The 20,124-nt window shown below is 38.6% G+C and overlaps 1 protein-coding gene across 5 annotated transcripts; it reads left to right on the forward strand.

Annotated features, from left to right (window-relative positions):
* The first annotated feature begins 381 nt into the window (after window positions 1-381).
* Window positions 382-20,017, forward strand: LOC121242839 (katanin p80 WD40 repeat-containing subunit B1 homolog KTN80.4-like). Of its 5 annotated transcripts, none has more exons than XM_041140814.1 (20): window positions 382-535; window positions 673-788; window positions 927-1,141; window positions 1,430-1,560; window positions 3,584-3,701; window positions 3,849-4,075; window positions 4,820-4,922; window positions 5,584-5,654; window positions 5,778-5,852; window positions 5,941-6,084; window positions 6,208-6,439; window positions 6,614-7,144; window positions 7,810-7,869; window positions 7,955-8,076; window positions 9,123-9,257; window positions 12,194-12,268; window positions 12,360-12,472; window positions 19,042-19,158; window positions 19,250-19,318; window positions 19,431-20,017. In XM_041140814.1, exons 3-20 carry the CDS (start codon window positions 1,114-1,116, stop codon window positions 19,501-19,503), a joined length of 2,424 nt encoding a protein of 807 aa, XP_040996748.1. In that variant the 5' UTR covers window positions 382-535; window positions 673-788; window positions 927-1,113; the 3' UTR covers window positions 19,504-20,017. The 5 variants fall into 5 exon arrangements, with proteins under 5 accessions (XP_040996748.1, XP_040996750.1, XP_040996751.1 ...); XM_041140816.1 differs by having other exon boundaries at window positions 19,434-20,017; XM_041140817.1 differs by having other exon boundaries at window positions 6,620-7,144.
* The last annotated feature ends 107 nt before the right edge of the window (window positions 20,018-20,124 follow it).

Below are 20,124 nucleotides of genomic sequence, written 5' to 3' on the forward strand. Positions count from 1 at the left end.
ACATTAATGCATTTTTATTCTTGATGGTTGTTTTGATTTACATGCGGTACCATTTTATGGTATCGTAGATTTTGATGTATATATAAAAAAAAAAAAATAATGGACAAAAAGTTACTTTTCATAATATTTGATGAGGGCAAAACCGTAATAACAACCAACCATATGGGGACATAAATGGAATAAAAGTGTTAAACAAAAATATTATTTATTCATGTTCGTATGCCATAGCCATTTTTAATATATAAGATATAGGAGATATATATTTATATTAAGATTATTATTACTTTTTATTTTTATTTTTTAGGATTAATTTGAACACAAGTTAGTAAAAATTTTAGAGAGATGAACAATTACTGGGTAAGAGGAGGGACACAACAACGACCCAAAATAAAACAATTCGTGAAAGCGCCTCTTCTCTTTCATTCTTCCCTTCCTTTCTTGCTGGTGGGGTGGCCTTCTGGTTGGTTCTGTCAATGCGGTGAGGGTGTTGGTGTTGTTGGCAGCAAACAAAGCTCAAACCGTAATTTCTACTTTTGTATGTCCTATCTAAACAGCTTCTCTCTAACTAGTGTAGCAGCAGTATGCATGAGTACCGAACTTATCTTTGTGAAAACATTTACGATGTTCACTCTCTCACATACCTCCTCCTGGCCGTCCTTTTTTCCCTTTTAGGGTGAAGAAAGCGGATCAAGAAGAAGGAGAAGAAGAAGGCTGGCAGTTCAAAACTTTAAAGGGTTTGCATTGTTGGGAGCTCGAAGAAACCTCAGCTGCTCGTTTTAAAATATAAGGTGACTTCAATCTCTCAAAAGATCTTATCGAGTTCATCCACCAACTTCTTCCAGTCAGTCGCATTCTTTTTTGGGTTTTTGTTTTTTTCGTTTGGTTTCCTTTTTTAGTGATTCGTGAAATTAATTATGCAAATGGAGCCATTGAAAGGCTGGGATTTGGCGCCGGTATTCGAGATCTGGGGCTGTTCAATGAGATCTTTTTACGCTGATTCATTCCGCATCAGCATCGGATTTCTTCATTTGAATGTCTGCTTCGGAGAACTCCTATTGCCTCTATTCGTTTTGCGATTACGATCGCTAGGGTTTCTCTCTATCTAATGCCAAAATGGCTACCAAACGCGCCTACAAGCTACGTATCCTTTACTTCCTCCGGCTCTAACTACATTTTGGGTTTCTAATCGTTATCGTTGTCATAGAGGGTTTCGCTATGTCCCGTTACTTGTTAAAATGTTGTTAACCGATCATATATATATATAGGGTTTCGCTATGGTCATGAAAAATGCCCGTACATTTCGTTGATTTGGTGTCGATTGGGGTGCAGATCTCTTATTTCTTTGTTTTTGCTTTTCTAATGACGTTTTAATGCCTATGCGTAGTTGTTTTCTCAAGTTTGATCAGCCTTAACAGCTCTTCTGAAACAGAGGAATTTGTAGCACATTCTTCCAGTGTGAATTGCCTCAAGATTGGCAGGAAGTCGTCCAGGGTTCTAGTCACAGGAGGAGAGGATCACAAGGTCAATCTTTGGGCTATTGGCAAGCCTAACGCCATCCTGGTTCGTTCTCTCTCCTTTTTCTTTCCTTACCCTTTATCACTTTATCCATTCTTTCTTTCCGTTATTTTCAAACTATCATTTCCAGCAGTTAGTACTTTTTGAGTTGCCACCTTTTACTTGAATATGTTTGGTTAGAGTGTTGAGGCATCTTTAATTTCTAGTTTTCATGTATAGTCTGATTTTCCTATAACTTATTCAAAAAATCCTTCTATTTCTAATTTCACATTGTATTTGAACATGTTTCTGTGTGTGTCCATCACTCAAATGCTTTGACTTGTTCCTTTTTTACATTAATTTTATGCCCAGCAATTTAGAATTGTTAGTTGCTGCTGATCTGCCTCAATTTCCATATCAATGACTGAATAGTGACTTATAACACCCCAACCATCTCTAGTTATGTCTTTTAATGGCTACCCCATGTGATCTCATTGTTAAAGTTTATAAGTTCAGGCTAAAGCCATTTGGGATGGGGTCATTGAGAAGATTGAGAGTAGGTTGACAGTGTGGAAAATGATGCATTTATCGAAAGGGGGTATAATCACTTTAATCAAGAGTACTCTCTCTAATCTTCCCATTTATTCTCAATCCTTGTTTCCTTTGCCGGCAGGGGTGGCCATGCAAATTGAGAAGTTATTTCGAGCTTTTTGTGGGGTGGAATTGGGGAGGAGGCCAAGTTCTGTTTGGTCAAATGGAACAAAGTTTGCTCTCCAATTTCTAATGGTGGATTAGGGGTTTGTAATTTGAGGATGTTTAACAAAGCTCTTATTGGGAGTTGGTTGTTTGTGGAGGGGTACCACCTGGAAAGGGACTCCTTTTGGAGGGAGGTTATTGACTTCAAATAGATAGTGCTTGGGGGTTGGGTGTGGGTTGGTGCTCCAAGGAGTTGAGAGGCACGTATGGAGTGGGTTTATTGAAAAATGTTTGGAGGGCTAGTAGAGTTTTGCTAGTCATATATGTTTTGCGGTGGGAGAGGGATCTAGAATCAGATTTTGGCATGATACATGGTGTGGTGACCTTGCTCTCAAGACAGCGTTCCCTTCCCTTTATCGTATAGCTTTTGATTAGGAGGCCTCGGTGTTGGACCTTTTGGTCAACACCAATGGTTCTTATTAGTGGAACGTTCGCTTTACTAGAGATGTCCAGGATTGGGAAATTGGTGCTTTTTAGGAGCTTTTCAGTTCCTTGTATGCTGTGAGTATTGGCTGTTTTGAGATGGATAGGATGCTTTGGAAGCCTAATGGGAGCAAGAAGTTCACTGTTCGATCTATTTATAGGGTCTTGACTTCTCAGAGGCATCCTTCTTTTCCATGGAAATGTATTTGGAAGAGTAAGGTGCCTTCCAAAGTTGCTTTCGTTATTCGAACTGCCTCTCTAGGTAAAATCTTGACTATGGAAAATCTAAGAGTGTGGTCTTATTATCATGGATTGGTGCTACATGTGTAAGAAGAGTGGTGAATCCGTGGATCATTTATTATTGCATTGTGAGGTGGCTAGGGCGCTTTGAGATGAGATTCTCAATAGATTGGGTATCACATGGGTGATGCCGGGAAGGGTGGTGGATCTCCTAGCGTGTTAGAATGGTTGTCAAGGTTGTCCCTTGGTGGCTGCGGTTTGGAGAATGATTGCTTTGTATCTCGTGTGGTGTATTTGGCTGGAAAGGAATGATAGCTGCTTTGAAAATGGGTAGCGCACTTTGGAGGAACTTCGGAGGCTTTTAGTGCACACTTTATTGCTTTGGATTTCTGCTATTGTACTCGATGGAACTACTGCTTATGATTTTCTTGTTTCTTTTTCTGGTTCATAGAATGTAGTAGGTGTTTTATTTTGTATACTCCTTGCGTACTTGGGCAATGCCTTTTTCATTCTCTTTAATATAGTTATTTTTACCTATTAAAAAAAATGTTAACAAAGCTATAGTTTTGATTTTACTAACAGTAAGGTGCACTGAATAAAAGACCTTTTGATCAGTTTACCATTTTGGACTTAGATCATTGTGTTTAATCTAATATTTTGCCTTTACCAGAGTTTGTCTGGACATACAAGTGGAATTGATTCGGTAAGCTTTGATTCTTCAGAGGTGCTAGTTGCTGCAGGAGCTGCAAGTGGTACAATCAAGCTTTGGGATTTAGAGGAGGCAAAGAGTATGCTTCTTATATCCATATCTGATTTTCTTTAGCCCTATACAAGAATTTTCAATGAAATCCGTTGTGATTATCCTTATTAATCCTCATTGAATGCCTTCATTATATCGATGCTATATTATCTTTGAAATTTGATTTTATATGCAGTTGTTCGCACACTGACTGGTCACAGATCTAATTGCATATCTGTCGACTTCCATCCCTTTGGGGAGTTCTTTGCATCTGGCTCTTTGGATACGAATCTTAAGATATGGGATATCAGAAAGAAGGGGTGTATCCACACGTACAAGGGCCACACTCGAGGGGTGAATGCAATCAGATTTACTCCAGATGGCCGTTGGGTTGTATCTGGTGGAGAAGACAACACTGTGAAGGTTAGAACTGCTTTACTCTTAGTTCAAGGTTTTTTGAGGAATTTAGCTAGCACAGAGAAATACAAGTTATTTATGTCTTTGAGAATGGAAAGAAAAGTCCCCTCCCCCTAGTATGATCTATAGAGACACATGTAAAGAAACTTATTTGAACGCTTTCTTCAACTGGGTGCACATTGTTTGTGCTCACATGTTATGCAATTGGGGGATAGGGCATGAGACAATGGTTGAGGCCTTATAATTTTCTTCAAATGGTAGTCTTCATAGATTTTTGCCCTTTTAGTTTTTCATGCTAGTTGGATTATCCTTTTTTATTCATTCTGTATACCAGGGTTGCACCTCTCATGCTTTTAAAATGATAATAAATCATTTAATGCACCCTGATTTGGTGATCTGTGAGAGGACTTTTTTTGGAGTCTTGCACATGTTGACACTTCAGCTGAGGCTGTTTCATGCAGGAACTCATGTTTTTATGGTTCTTGTCAATATTGGCCTCCTTGTTATAGCCAACTTTTTATTAATTTCAAGCAGTGGTTCTTTGCCAGTCATTGGGTAGTTATAGATATGCAAATCTAATCTACCTAGGCATACAATGGGACCGACCTGGCTAAATTTAGTGCATTGAGCGTGTTTGCTGCATAGATGAAGACAGATACTTAAAAAAAACATATATACTTTTGTAAATAACTGTGAATTTATAATTATGATTTTCTCAATGGACTTTATGTTGTGCACTTTTCTTTATAGTTGTGGGATCTGACTGCTGGGAAGCTGTTGCATGATTTCAAGTTTCATGAGGGCCAGGTTCAGTGCATAGACTTTCATCCGCATGAGTTTTTGCTGGCAACAGGTTAGAAATGAACCGAATGGACTATAATTCTAGACAACCCATTTACTTATCAAAAAAAAAAAAAAAATTCTATAGAACCCATTCAAGATACTTGCTTCTTCCTTTGACAATAAACATACGAGAATAATTTACAATCATGATCTCAACAATAAGAGCTCCAAAACCATGATTTACTGCATATAAGTTTCTTGTAATAATAGCAACAAAATATATAAATCAAACAAAAAGAAAATGTCATCAAAAGCATGGGTTGATATATTAAACTTTGCTTGGAGTCTTAGGAGATGTTTGGCAAAGATGAGCATTCTCAAAACTTCTCATAATTTCATTCCCAAACATCACTCAAACATAAAACACTTTACAAGCTCAAGTTATTTGTCCCATGCTTAAAATTTGGAATTGTTGAATGGCTCGTATGTTTATTTTTTCCATGCTTAGGGGAATTTCAACTAGATGTCCCAGCCTTGTTTCTAGCCGATATCTGGTGCTATTAAATGATTTGTGCGCCTAAAGGCACATCCTTAGCTCATAATGATCAAGGAATTACCCAGTCTTTTATAAAGCAAAATTCTACTTTATTGCATTTGGGTGCATGACCCTCTCGAATCAAAATACACTTTTACAGCTTGCTTTTCTTATATCTATTTTTCCCCTTGCCCAGGTTCAGCAGATAGGAGTGTTAAATTTTGGGACCTTGAAACCTTTGAGCTAATTGGTTCGGCTGGACCTGAGGTATTTTTGTGTTTTGTGTTACTAACGCCCATACTATTGAAGGCCCAAATTGCCAGTGTTAACCTTTTTGTTATTCTCCATATGAGGTAATTTATCCATATGATTTGTTCAATGCTATTGCAGACAACAGGAGTCCGCTGTTTGACTTTTAATCCTGATGGTAGGACCCTACTATGTGGGTTGCATGAAAGTTTGAAGGTGAGTTCTTGTAATGGTTTGGATGTTTTCAAAGGTGAGATATAAAGCTAATGATTCTTGAGTTATTTTTTTTATTGCTACTTCATAGGTTTTCACATGGGAACCAATAAGATGTCATGACGCCGTAGATGTGGGATGGTCCAGACTGTCAGATCTCAATGTTCATGACGGAAAACTTCTTGGCTGCTCATACAACCAGAGTTGCGTTGGAGTATGGGTTGTAGACATCTCGGTATTACTTTGATTACTTTCATTTCTTCCTATTAATGGGTCTTTTCTTGTCTTTTTGTGCTGTATGTGTCAGATCTGAATTTTGAACTGATGAGTTGCTTGCAACTTCTTACCTTTTGAGCAGCGCATAGAACCATATGCAGTTAGTAATGTTTCCAGATTAAATGGCCATTCAGAATCTAAATCTTCTTCAAGTGGGAATCTGTCAGTACCAAATGAGAACACTGCTAAAGGTAGTGGAGGCCGGCTATCCATTTCACAAAATTCAGATCCTTCAGTGAAGGAAATAAAATCTCTAGGAAGGTTATCAGTTTCTCAAAATGCAGACCCTATTAAGGAGCCAAAAGTTTTGGCACGTATGTAACAATTTTTTTTGCGTTTTTGCCTTCTTAATGCTCGCCTGTTATTATTTTGGTTGAATACTGCCTTTTGCTTTACTCTGTAATTTTTAATTTGCAAATTGTATACTTTGTATAAAAATTCTAATTATCTCCAGTTTTCTCATTCCTGATTCTTCGATGTGGTTGAAGCCCCAGGAAGTGTACCTGCTACTCCTCAGAGGATTGGTTTGAATGCTACTCCAAAAACAATTCCTGCTAGTTCTGTGACAGTTCCTAGTGGAACAGCTCCGAAGAGGAATTCCACAAAGCTGCTGTCAACAGCCAGTGTTCCAGTTATTAACAAATTGGATGTGATACCTGTAATCGTCCCCAGAACCAATATGAGGTCAGAGCAAGCAGCTGAGTCCAGAAGGGAAGTTTCTGTAGCTGGAAGAGCAATGCCATTCACTTTCCAGTCAAAGGCTTCTGACTTCCGAAAGTTCCCTAACATCAGAGATGAAGTGGATAAACCAATTGTCTCTGTTGCGCCTGAATTCTCAGGTTCTAAAGCTGTTGAATTGGGAAATGGTGGAGATAGGAATATATTTCATGCAGTTAAAAGTTCGATTCAAGGGATATCTGCTGCTGAAAAGAGCATGAAGGATGACAGATTTGTTGGATCTGGAAAGCAGGAAGTAAATTCAATGACGGAGACAGTTGCTAGCTATCAGCATGAAAATTGTGTGTATTCAAATCTCTATTATTCAACTTGTTTAATTTTTATATCATTTCTTGCTGCTTGCTTATTAAGAATAATGAATTTTATATCATTTCTATCAAAATGCTTTTTATGTGACAAGACCTGATAGTTACCATGAGGTTTTGAGTCCTCATAGTAACATCTCATTTCTGGTGAGATTTGTGCATCTAGAGGACAGAGGCATGAAACTACAAAAACCTGATTGTAAATGTATCTGGCAATCCCTTGTCAGTTGTCCCTTAATTAATGGGCCTTTATCAGGCTTATGTGAAAGCAAAGCAGATGGAGTTTTTGAGCATATTTAGAGGAATTGATTTAGAAACTGCTTGGACTAAAGTCCAGTAATTTTCAAGTTCCAGCTAGAATGATGAAGGAAAACTTAATGTTAGAAATGAAATTACATCTCTGCATTCACAAATGGTAGATTAAGGACATTTGATTGTTTGACCATTAATTGCAGTCCTGGTCGCAGGCCATTTGGTAGTTTCGGTGTTGCTTTTCTGCTGCCTAGGTCTTTGGTTTGTTCGAATGAGGGGTGACCCTCTTAGAGCATGGGTTTTGGATTTTGTCTTAACATTTACATCTGTCACTTGTGGCTTGAATTGTACTTTTTTTTCTTAAACTCCATTTTTGTTTTTTGCCTCAGATGATGCATGTGGGCATAAGGTGAAGAAAGATGCATGTTCAATTGAAAGTGAAAGAGGAGGTAAACATTTTACTTGCAGTTGATGTTCATGAGTGAATGGGGTTGTATGAAGTATCACTCATGGTATTTTCTGCAAAATATCCAGGTAGAACGCGATCACTTGTTGTGAATTGGGAGAAAAGAGAAAGATCTCCGACTTATGAGGGACCCACTTCCTGTATTCCCCCTGGCACTGTCTCTGCAGCAAAAATGCTCCCCTTTAATGCAGTATGAGCGTGTTTCAATTGTTGTATACCTTTTCATTTGATCCATCCATATTGTACATTATCCTTCTATGTTTGAATAGCGTGACAATTCTCATATGACAGTTTTACCGAGTACATACTACATTATTGGGAATTTTTTATGAATGCCATTTTAATTGGGGGGGGGGGGGGGGGGGGGAAGACAAGTCTTGGTTTTCATTTTCTTTGCTATTAGAATTTATCGTTCTGTTAATATCAGGGAGACTATAAGTACTTGGAGATGTGCTCTTACCTAAAAAATCATGCCAATCCTTTAAGCTCAGTATAGAATTGAAGGGAGTCAACATCTTTCAATTCTTCTTATGGTTGGATTTGGAATTTCAACTTCTCATGTAATCACTAGAATTTAAGGGTGTTTTTTCTTTTATGATAAATATCATTTAGGAACATAAAAGGATAAAAGAAAATAATCGGAATTCAAAATTTCTATCATTCATTTCCATCCAAATATACCACCCTAGACAGATACGAGCCATCCTCCATGCTGATGCCAATTTGAGGGCTGCAATATGACCCTCTCCATTTTACAAAGAGGTCTACTATCCTTCTAGGCGTAACTCAAGCCAATCTAACTCTACCAAGGAAGGTGTTCCACAAGGCCCTGACAACCTCACAATGGAGTAAAAGGTGGTCAACAGATTTTTTGCTCTTACTACACATACAACATGAATCTGCCATAATGGTATCACTTTTCCTAAGCAAGCATTACAAGAGAAAAAGGTTGCTCTTAGAGGTGTTTGATTCCATTAATACTCTTCCAATGATAGAGTTGCTATTCTGAGGTAGAGCCAAATAGAAATATAATGGCATATAAGTTAAGAGACAGGTAGGAGAACTTGTACCCGTACAAGTGGTCCTTTATTATCACCAATCTGTTCATATTGCTTAAAGCTCAATAAGGGATTTGTAGCATGTTACTTCATCTGACCTTGTAGATTAAAGAGTTTTTAGTGTTACGGTTGTATTTGGTGTCATTTTGCTAAAATGCAATCATATTTTTGGTTACAGTTTAAACAAAGAGGATATCTTCCATCTTTTGAGAAAGAAATGGTGTCTGCTAGTGATGACGATGGTATTGCAGATGTAATGGAACAACATGATCAGTTTGTCAGCTCTATGCAGTCTCGTTCAGCCAAGTTACAGGTGATTTACCTTTAGTTATGCTCATGTTTTGTTCGATGCCTTTATTATTTCTTTTTATCTTTTTATTCTTCTTTTTTCTCATTGGTAAGCAAAATTTTATTGATCATGAGAATGGGCAACAACCCAAGTATACAAGAGCATCACCTATGCATGCTAGTTTTGTGATACAAGAAATTCATGAAAGTTACTTATAAAAAAAAGAAATTCATGAAAGTGCACATTAAAATCAATTACAATCGACCAATGGAGTAAAGTATTGGAAAAGAAATATCTAAGCTGATCCATGAACCACTCTCGATTTCGAAGCTTCTTTCATTTCTCTCCCTCCAAATACATCACCGTAAATATATTGGGACCATCTTCCATATTTCTACAGTCTAAGAATTACCCTGAAGGCCTCTTCAAGAAGCGTAGAGATCAATCACCCTTCTTGGCATCACCCAAGCTAGTCCCACTCGAGCAAAGAATTCATTTCACATGGTCATGGCAATCCCACAATGAAGTAATAGATGATCAACATACTCCCCGTTCTTTTTGCACATATAACACTAATTTATGACAACGAATGTTTCCTTAAGCTGTCTATTGTGTAAGATCTTTCCCAAGGAAACCGTACCAACCCCCCCCCCCCCCCCGGCGGGCGGGGCGCGGTGGGGTGCACATAGGAAATCTCGATGAAATAGTGATAAGAAGTAGGTCGGCAAGTTGGATAGGGTATTTTTTATTCTTCTTAGATTTTCTTATAGTTAATAATCTATAGGGCTGGTTTGGATTCACAGATGAGATGATATGATTTTAGATGAAAGTTGAAAAAAATATTGGTAGAATATTATTTTTTAATATTATTATTGTTTTGGGATTTGAAAAAGTTGAATTGTTTATTATATTTTGTGTGGGAATTTGAGAAAGTTGTAATGATGAGATGAAACACTTTCTGAATCCAAACTGGGCTATAGTGAGATTGTGTGGGTGAAAATCTAGTTAGTTCAAGATGAAGATAAGCCAGTGAAAATCTCATTAGATCAAGATGGGAAGCCCAAGGTTGGCCAAAAAGATATTATGATTGCTTGATGTCATTTTGTAAAAAAGCCTAGCTAAAATCTCTTATGAGTTATGATAATAACATCAGTATCAACTCTATAATTTCAAAATTGTTGTATTCTGACTCTTGTTGTGGTTCTGTTAACTAAGAATGACACAAAATCATGTAAACTGCATTTGGGACCTACTTGGGCACAGAATGACTTATTCATGTGTAAAAACCCTATCAAATAAAGATGGATTAATGAAGATGCTATCATTTTTTTGGGTATTTTTGGTACCAATATATCTTTTGGTAATCATGTGGTGTTTCTTACAGCCCATGGAGGCTTTAGAGTATAAAGTACGCTGTTTTTGTTTCTTTTAGTTATTGGAGACTATTTAAGGTCTATATAGCAACAATTGGGATGGTATCAGGGGACATTGTTGGAATTGAAACTTCTGGATTTAATTTGAAATGAAGGTTATGCCAAAGGGTTCAGTATATAATTATCCTTTGTGTTATTAATGAAAAGCGTAGCGGAAGCCAAAAAGGTGATCTCAGATATCAAACAAAGGAGAGAAATTTGAAGGGAAGGAGACTCATTTGAGGGGGAGAGAGGGAGGGGAAAAGAAAAGGCCAAACTCAGAATGGTCTAGCATTTCCAGATCACATCCATGGGGGCCGGTGTGCATGCAAGTGTTCCTAATCTTAGGTTTTATATATATGCCTCATACAATTTGTAATTATGAATTGATTGTGGTTTAGGCTTTCAATTCTTCCCAATATTCAGGATTGTGAGAGAATAGGAGGCATTGGTGGCGGACCTAATGGAGATGTCGGGTGGCTCAATTCAATGGAATGTGAACTTTATCAGGGCGACCCATGATTGGGAAGTTGGCAGTTTCTCTAATTTTTTCAGCCTCTTTTACTCCATGAGCTTGAGAAGGGACTGATAAGATGTGGTGGGTACTTGCTAGAAAAGGTACATTTCATGTTTGTTCCTACTATAAGACCTTACAAACCTGCAGAACAATCATTTTCCTTGGAAAAGCATTTGGAGAAACAAGGAGCCTCTAAAGGCGATATTTTTCGCTTCGACACCTTCTTTGGGAAAGATCTTGACTATGGACAACCTATGGAAACGTTGGGTGATTGTTGTTGACTGGTGTTGTATGTGCAGAAAGAATGGTGAAGCTGTGGATCATCTGCTACTCCATTGTGAGATTCCTAGGGCGTTATAGGACGATGTCTTTAGAAGATTGGAGCTAGCCTGGGATATGCCTGCTACTGTGGTTGAGCTTTTGGCCATCTGGAAGAATACTGGTGGTATTCCACAAATGACAGCTTTGTGGACGATGGTCCTGTCTTTATTTTATGGTGCATATGGAAGGGATGAAATGATCAAAATTTTGAAGATCGGGAACGCTCACTGGAGGAGATTAGATTGTTCTTTGTTAATACTTTATTCCTATGGGCTACAGCTGTTGACTTCAATGGGCTAGATTCTCATGATTTTCTTGTTTCTATTTTTTCCTCTTAACTAGGTGTTACCGCTTGTATACTCCCTGTGTACTTGGGCTATGCCTATTCTTATTAATATAATCTTCTACGTATCAAAAAAGCATTTCTTCCAATATTAAGATAATTTCTCATATAAGTGTGTGCATCTTTTGCTTTTTTGTTGCAAAGCACATAAATAACTCTTCTAAACACTTGAACAACATGGGTATGAATTAAAAGTCTTAATGTAGAAGTGAACAGTATATTCTTTGCTTCTCTTCGTCTGGTTATGTGTTTTCTTTTACTAAATTATTGCCCAATTCAATTATTGGATTATGTCATAGATTTGGATTATGGTCATCTAGTTTACTAACATAAATAATTTACTGAAACTGTGTCTAATTATTTGCAGGTTGTTTATAGATATTGGGAAAGGAGTGATGTAAAGGGTGTTGTTGGTGCAATGGCGAAAATGGCTGATCATGCTGTAAGTATATTGTAATGCCTTGGAATTTTTTTTCCCATTTGTTATGTATCTGAAAAGCTCTTGTTTTATGACTATATGCTGTTGATTGTAGGTTGTTGCCGATGTAATGAGCATCATGGCTGAGAAAATTGACATTGTTACATTGGATATTTGCACTTGTCTTCTGCCACTTCTCATAGGACTTCTTGAAAGTGACATGGATAGGTAAGAGTTTTTTTTTTATTTCCGGTTTGTTTTTCTGGTTAGTCAATACCACTGCTGGGTTTTTTTCCCACTGATGCTGAAAATAATTTTATTTCTCTATAGAAGGCCCAGTTGTATTCAGGACATAGTGACGTGTCCAATTTATAGTTGATTTTTTCCTTGTCACTATTTGGTTGGGGTATTCACCATGTGTAATCAGGAGACACCTCTTTTGATCATTTATAAAGTGTTGCCCATAAAAATATCTATTGGTTGTAGGAAACCATTCTTTTTGCTTCTCGTTTAGAAAGATATATAACCACTCTTCCTGTAAACCTAGCGTGCTAATGCTAGAATTCGATAATTGCAATTTATAGGAACTAATGTAAATGTGTTCAAGACCTTTTAATGTGTTCCCAAGCCATAAAATCTGGTGACTCCTATTAATGTATGTCCAAAGATGGAATGGGACCGTGGTGTGATAGTACCTATGGCATCTTTTGCTTGTGTTCATATTTATATTGAGAAAAATTCTATGGCATCTTTTTTTTTTTTTTTCCTTACCAAATGTGTGGTGTATAGATGATGAGTAGGAAAAATTCCTTTAGTTTAGCAAGAATACAACAAAAAAAATAAAAAATAAATAAAAAATCAAGTGTGGTGTATGGTGTAGAGATGATGAGTAGAAGGGCTCTAACATAAAATTCTCCAGGCAACCCCTAGGGGTATGCTAATAAAATTTTCCAAAGTGTTAAAGAGTCTTTGGTCTTGGTGGTATGCTCCTTCCATGTCTAACTTTCAAACCCTTGGGTGCAAATGATTTCTATGGGCCATCGAACTAGGTACTGGTTTGTTTGATGGGTTTTTGTCAGAAGATACATATGGATAAGAAGCTCTTTGAGCTTAAAAAAGAAAATGCCCAGTGGTGGAGGATCACAGAGAGCAGTCATAGGGTCACTAAGTTCATTTCCATCGACGTTGCTGCTATGGAATGGTTGGCATCTGCGGTGGGAGCTTGTGGAGTGTCTGTTGGTTCTTCTGAGTTTTATAAAACTCGAAGGAAGGGGAATCAAGTGTTGGTGGTTCAAAGATGTCACAATAGTTATGCTAGGTTTGTGTCTTTGTCGGAGTTTGGACGAGAAAGAAGGTGTGGCTTCATCGCTATTCCAGAAGGGTCAAAGGGCGAGGGGTGGAGGAGGTTTGAAGAATCGCTGAGAGTGGCTGTTTCTTCTTCCTCTGTTTCGGGTGTAAAATATAGAGTACCTAAGAAGGTTTCATCACAGTCTTACGTTGAAGAGGGATGGAAGGGGACCTTTATAGACATTTTGAAGAAGCCGCCACCGTGTATGGAGGGCAGTAGGGAGGTTCATGGGAAGTCTGGTGGGAAGATGTTGCATTCGTGAGGGCAGTCGATGCAGGAGTTTGTTCGTATTCTCAAGGGTGACGGTCTGAATTCTAACGAAGGCACGTTAGGGGTTGGGAAGGATTTCTTGCTGAAGGCCATGCATGATGCGTTATTGGATATGAAATTTAATGTGGATCTCATGTTCAAATGGGTTAGGGTTGGGTCCTATGGGCTCTGAAGGTAAAAGTGGAATGGATACACAGTAGGGTATTATGAAGGGTGGGTAGGCTTCTGGTATGGGTCATAAGAGGGATGTAAGTTTGAAGGGTAAAATTAAAGTGAATGGGTCGGGCCTAGTTAAAAGCCCGAAACGGGTATGGAAGGCTAAGACTTGTATTGGTGTATTGGGAATCTCGGGTGCGGTATCCTCTTCTAGCACAATGGCCGCCACTACTTGATCTGATGGTCTTGGAGGTTGCACAGACTACTTCGTCAGTCACTGGCGACTCCTCTGGTGGTGTGTCAGAAATGTTTCTGTTGCCAGTGGTGGAAGAGGGCGAATTAGTGGTACGGGACACTAAAAAGGAGGTGGTGTGTGAAGGTGATTTTAATCCATTCATGTCTTTGGCTCCTCTGGTTAATGGAGTGCATTTTTTGGACTCGGTTCCTTTGTTATTAAAGCCGATTTATCCAATTGAAAATCTTTTGCATCCTGAGATGAATGATAGCTCGTTATTGGCTTTTTCTGGAGATTTACAGCAGGAGTCTTCTTCTGGAGGGGATTTGGTTGAGCCCAATTTACAATTGGAATTATATGAGGGGGAAAGCTTTGATGAGGATGTGGGTAGCCTGACTCCTATACGTACCCTCCCGCCCCATGCTTCAACCAAAAATGCCTCAGATTGGGTCTTAAAAAAGGTTGAAGATTTGAAGAGCAATTTAAGGCTCTTCTTGTTGCTATCGAAGCTAGTTGAAGTCAGCCTCTAAGAAGGAAAGGGAGTTAAGAAGATTAGAATGTTCCATTAATTATGATACAAAGGATGGCAGTGTTGGGAGGGACAGATTGAAAGGGAGGGAGTCTCTTTTTTTCTCATGAAGCCTAAGATTCTCTCTTGGAATGTGAGGGGGATTAATGATGTGAACAAACGTCTTTGTATGAGGTCTCTTCTTTGTAATTGGAAGATTGATATCATTTGTTTTCAAGAAACGAAGATGGGTTTTATTGATAGAAGTATTATTCATAGCTTGTGGGGGTGTGCTTTTGTGGGTTGGGTGTATTTGGCTTCTTCAGGAGCTTCAAGAGGTGTTCTTTTGATGTGGGATAATAGAGTGGTGGAGTTAGTGGAGGAGAGTATTGGGCATTTTATTGTAGCATGTTCTTTTAAAAATATGGAGGATGGGTGGAAGTGGGCTTTTGCAGGAGTTTATGGGCCAAACTTGGAAAGGGATAGACGTTTATTGTTGGAGGAATTGGAGGGTTTGTATTATTTGTGGGAATTACCTTGGTGTATGTGTGGGGATTTCAACATTATTCAATTCCTTAGTGAGTGTTCAGGAGAAACTTGTATGTCCTCGGCTATGGAGGAATTTTCAGAGATTATCTTTGATTTGAATCTTTTGGATCTTCCCCTTGTAGGGGGAGCATTCACTTGGTCCAACGGTAGGAGCTGGTCAAGACTCAATAGATTCCTTGTATCTCCATCTTGGGAGAACTCATTTTCTTGAGCTATATCAAAAGAGAATGCCTCAAGTTTGTTCAGATCACTTCCCTACTTTGTTAGATTGTGGTGGTTTACATGAAGGTCGGTGGTATTTTAAGTTTGAAAACATGTGGCTTGGAGCTGATGGGTTTGTGGATAGGGTAAGGAGTTGGTGGACTTCTTATCAATGTACGGGAACACCTAGTTTTATACTTGCTGGAAAACTCAAGGCACTGAAGAAGGATTTAAAGAAGTAGAAAGCTGAAGTATTTGGGAATATTGATAATCAGAAAAATTCCCTTTTGGAGGAGTTGCATGCGGTGGAGGTTGGGGAGGAGAATGAGGTTATGAATGAGGTGGCATTGTTGAGGAAAAAAGAAGTGATGATTGAGCTTGAGAGGATTTTATTGATGGAGGAGATATCTTGGAGGCAAAAGTTGGGCCCTATGGTTGAAAGAGGGTGACAAATGTGCTAAATTTTTTCACCAATTGGCTAACTCACATAGGCGTTGTAACGGCATCGAGCTGCTTCATTCTGATAACAGTGTGCTTTCATCCCCTGCCGTGATTCAGGATCATATTGTGCAGTTTTATGAAGTTCTTTTAACCAAAACAGCTGAATGGAGGCCCAAGCTTGTGGGGTTGGTTTTTGATACATTGGATCATTTTTCTGCGAGCTGGTTGGAGAGACCATTTGAGGATAATGAGGTTTATCAGGTGGTTTGTGGAATGGTTAAAAATAAAGCCCTGGGCCCGGATGGTTTTTCTATGCCATTTTTTCAAGCTTGTTGGGATGTTGTGAAAGAAGAAGTGATGCGGGTTTTTCAGGAATTTTATTCTTATCACAAGTTTGAGAAGTCTCTTAATACCACATTTATTGTTCTCATTCCTAAGATAGCTGGGGCTTCTGAGTTGAAGGATTTTCACCCTATTTGCCTTGTAAGTGGGGTTTATAAGATAATCTCAAAGGTGCTTGGTAACCGTATGAAAATTATTTCTAAACCCCAAAATGCTTTTGTTCGGGGTAGACAAATACTTGATTCTATGTTGATTGCTAATGAATGTCTTGATAGTTGTTTGAGGAACGTGTTCCTGGTGTTATTTGTAAGCTGGATATGGAAAATGCGTATGATCATGTGAATTGAGACTTTCTTTTCTATATGCTTGGGAGATGTGGATTTGGGAAGAGGTGGTGTGCATGGATTAAACATTTTGTTTCCACTGCTTGGTTTTTAGTGTTAGTTAATGGAAATCCTTGTGGTTTTTTTTCATAGCTCACGCAATTTAAGACAAGGGGGTCCATTATCCGCTTTCCTCTTTGTCATTATCATGGAGGCTTTGGGTCGAATGATGGAGGCGGTTTTTTTTTTTTGGGGGGGGGGAGGGGGGGCTTCCTATCTGGTTTTTCGGTGGAAAATGCTAATGACGGTTTTATCACTCTGTCTCATCTTCTTTTTGCAAATGATACACTTATTTTTTTTGTGGTGCTGATCGTGGGCAAATTCAAGCCTTAAGGGCTGTATTATTATGTTTTGAAGTTGTATCAAGCCTTAAGGTGAATTTGGGTAAGTCGGAGTTGATTCCGATGGGGGAGGTGCGGAATATTAACTGTTTGGCAGACCTTTTGGGTTGTAAAATTGCTTTTTTACCTATGAAATATCTTGGTCTTCCATTTGGGGTATCTTTTAAGGCTAAGTCCATATGGGATGGGGTAGTTGAAAATTTTGAGAAAAGGCTGACAGGTTGGAAGCGATTATATCTTTCTAAAGGGGATAGAATTACTCTTATTAAAACTACTCTTTCCAATCTCTCAACTTATTATCTATCCTTATTTCCATTGCCTGTAAGGGTGGCAAATTGGATTGAAAGATTATTTCATACTTTTCCGTGGGGTGGAATGGGTGAGGAGACTAAGGTTGTGTTTGGTTGTTGAACCAAATTCAACTCATCTCAAACCAATCATTGATGGGACCCACTATTTTTTCAACTTCCCATATAAAAGTTAAACTCATCTCAACCTATTTCATACATTTCAACCTAAAAAGTTAAACTCATCTCAATCTAAAACAGATAAACTCATCTCAATGGGTCCCATAAAATACTACTATTCACAACTCAGCTCAATCCATCTAAATATCCAAACGTAGCCTAAAATCCACCTTGTTAGTTGGAATAGAGTTTGTGCTTCTATTTCAAACAAAGGTTTGGGGGTTCAAAATTTGAGAAGTTTCAACAAGGCTTTGGGTGGGTGGGTGGGGGTGGGGGGTTGGTGTTCTAAAGAGGCAAGGGGGGGCTTATGGTGTGAGTCTTTGGAAATTTATTAGGAAGGGTTGGGAGATTTGAGGGTTCAAGGATTCGTTTTTGGCTTGATGTGTGGTGATCGGGCTCTTTCTAGTACGTTTCCGGTTATTTTTTGTTTGGCAGCCAATCGGAATTCTACTGTTGCTGATTTGTTAAACCGTTCCAATGGAACATTGCAGTGGGATGTTTGTTTAACTAGAGCTGTACAGGATTGGGAAATTGATGAGGTCTCTGATTTTTTCAGCTTCTTACACTCACTGGGGGTTGGTGGTAATGAGAGGGATAGAATGATATGGAAGCATAAGGGCTGTAAAAAGTTTTTGGTACGGTCTTACCATAAGGCTTTGACTGTTCAGCATTGTTCTCCTTTTCCTTGGAAGAGTATTTGGAGGTCACATGTGCCTTCCAAAGTCAATTTTTTCATATGGACAGCATCACTCGGGAATATTCTGATGATTGATAACTTGAGAAAGTGTGGTCTTGTTGTTATGGAGTGGCGTTTCATGTGTAAGAAGCATGGGGAATCTGTAGATCATTTGCTTCTGCGCTGCGAGGTGGCAAAGGCACTGTGGGATGGTGTTTTCAGTAGAGTGGGATGGCTTGGGTGATGCCTATGAAAGTAGTGGATTTACTTGCGGTTGGATTGGATTGCAAAGTTCTCAAGTGGCTGCTGTGTGGAAGATGGTTCATTTGTGTCTCATGTGGTGTATTTGGTGGGAAATGAACGAGAGATGTTTTAATAATAAGGAGTGCACCATGGAGGAAATCTGGAAATTCTGTGTTTTCTTTATTTCAATGGTTTTCAACTATAGTGCTTAATGGAGATTCAGCTCATGATTTTCTGTTTTCGTGTCCTTTATAGAATGTAATTAGGTGTTTTCTTTTGTATACTTCCTGTGTGCATAGGTTGCACCTATTTTATTCAATGAATAAAATTCTTTCTTGCCAAAAAAAAATGGGCCATCGAACTAGGAGAATTTTCTCTTGAATTATTTTAGGTACACTTGAATTAGTTCCCCCAAGATTAGTCGGGATTTTGTTCTTGGACATCCGGTGCCAATAAAAACAAAAACAAAAAACCAAAATTCTCCAGGCTTTACTGTTGTTGCCTTTTGCCTCTGCATTTTTACCAAATTTCATGCTTTTATTCTCAACCTTTAAACGTGATATAATGATGTTTAGTTTAGTTACATTAATGATTTAGCCGTTGAGTTTCCTGTATTTGACGGTCTGAACATAATTAGGCATCTGAGCATCTCTTTGGACATGTTGCTTAAACTCGTCAGAATATTTGGTTCAGTCATTTATTCCACGTTGTCAGCATCGTCATCAGTTGGTGTGGATATTGAGGCAGAGCAAAGGTGTGTTTGGCTTCATATCCTTTTTCTTTTTTTCAATTATGCAACATCAATATATTATTCATTGTCACTTGCTATTGGATTGGTATCATAGGCTGGAGCGTTGCAACCTATGCTTTATAGAGCTTGAAAAAGTCAAACGCTGCCTACCTGCCGTTGCTAGGTGCGCATTCTAATTTTATTTGGCTGGCTTGAGTCCTTGACTCCGCTTTTCATCATTATATACTTATACCCAATATGCTATTTTCCTTTTTCCTTTCGTCTTTTACCCATAGAAGGGGTGGATCAGTTGCAAAGTCTGCACAGGAGTTAAATCTAGCTCTCCAGGAAGTTTCACAAACGAAGTAATAGCGTGGAAGTGCATTTTTTTCTGGCTTCACTTGAATTTTTTCTTGTTGCTTTGAGGGAGTTCCTTCTTCTTGAAGACTTGAGTGCCTCTCGTTGCAACCCCTAATAGTTTGAGGCTGTCATGTCTAGCCCAGATTTGCTCCGCTCTATATGTACATTCATGTTAAGGGGAGGCATTAACAAATTGCTAATTCTGCTATATCAGTTGCCCCGGAAGGCTATTGCATATGCAACCCTACCTGTTGCTTGTTGCACCATTGGCAATGGTGGAGGCGAATATGTTTGGTGAAGATAGCCACTACTTTTCACACTCTAACCCAATATCTCATCGAATTGTAACTTTGGGCTACATTATTCTGATTTAGTTTTTGAATTATGCTCCTTGTGTAAAAAGATTGGCGGTGCTGTAAGGGAGGTGCTAGTAGCCTAGTACTCTGCAGTGAGTTGTGCACTTCAATAGTGAATTGGCTTGATGTATTTTCTAGTTTTAAAAAAATATATCTCATTTGGTAAACTAGATTTTCATTCTTGCTTTAGACGAGAGTGGGATCCCATCATCACCTTCCTTGGAAGGCAGAGGTCAGACAAGGTAAATTGATTGCGAATCCCATTCCGGTTTGC

This window comes from Juglans microcarpa x Juglans regia, chromosome 8D, assembly GCF_004785595.1.
Source record: "Juglans microcarpa x Juglans regia isolate MS1-56 chromosome 8D, Jm3101_v1.0, whole genome shotgun sequence".
In the NCBI taxonomy this organism is placed as follows: domain Eukaryota; kingdom Viridiplantae; phylum Streptophyta; class Magnoliopsida; order Fagales; family Juglandaceae; genus Juglans; species Juglans microcarpa x Juglans regia.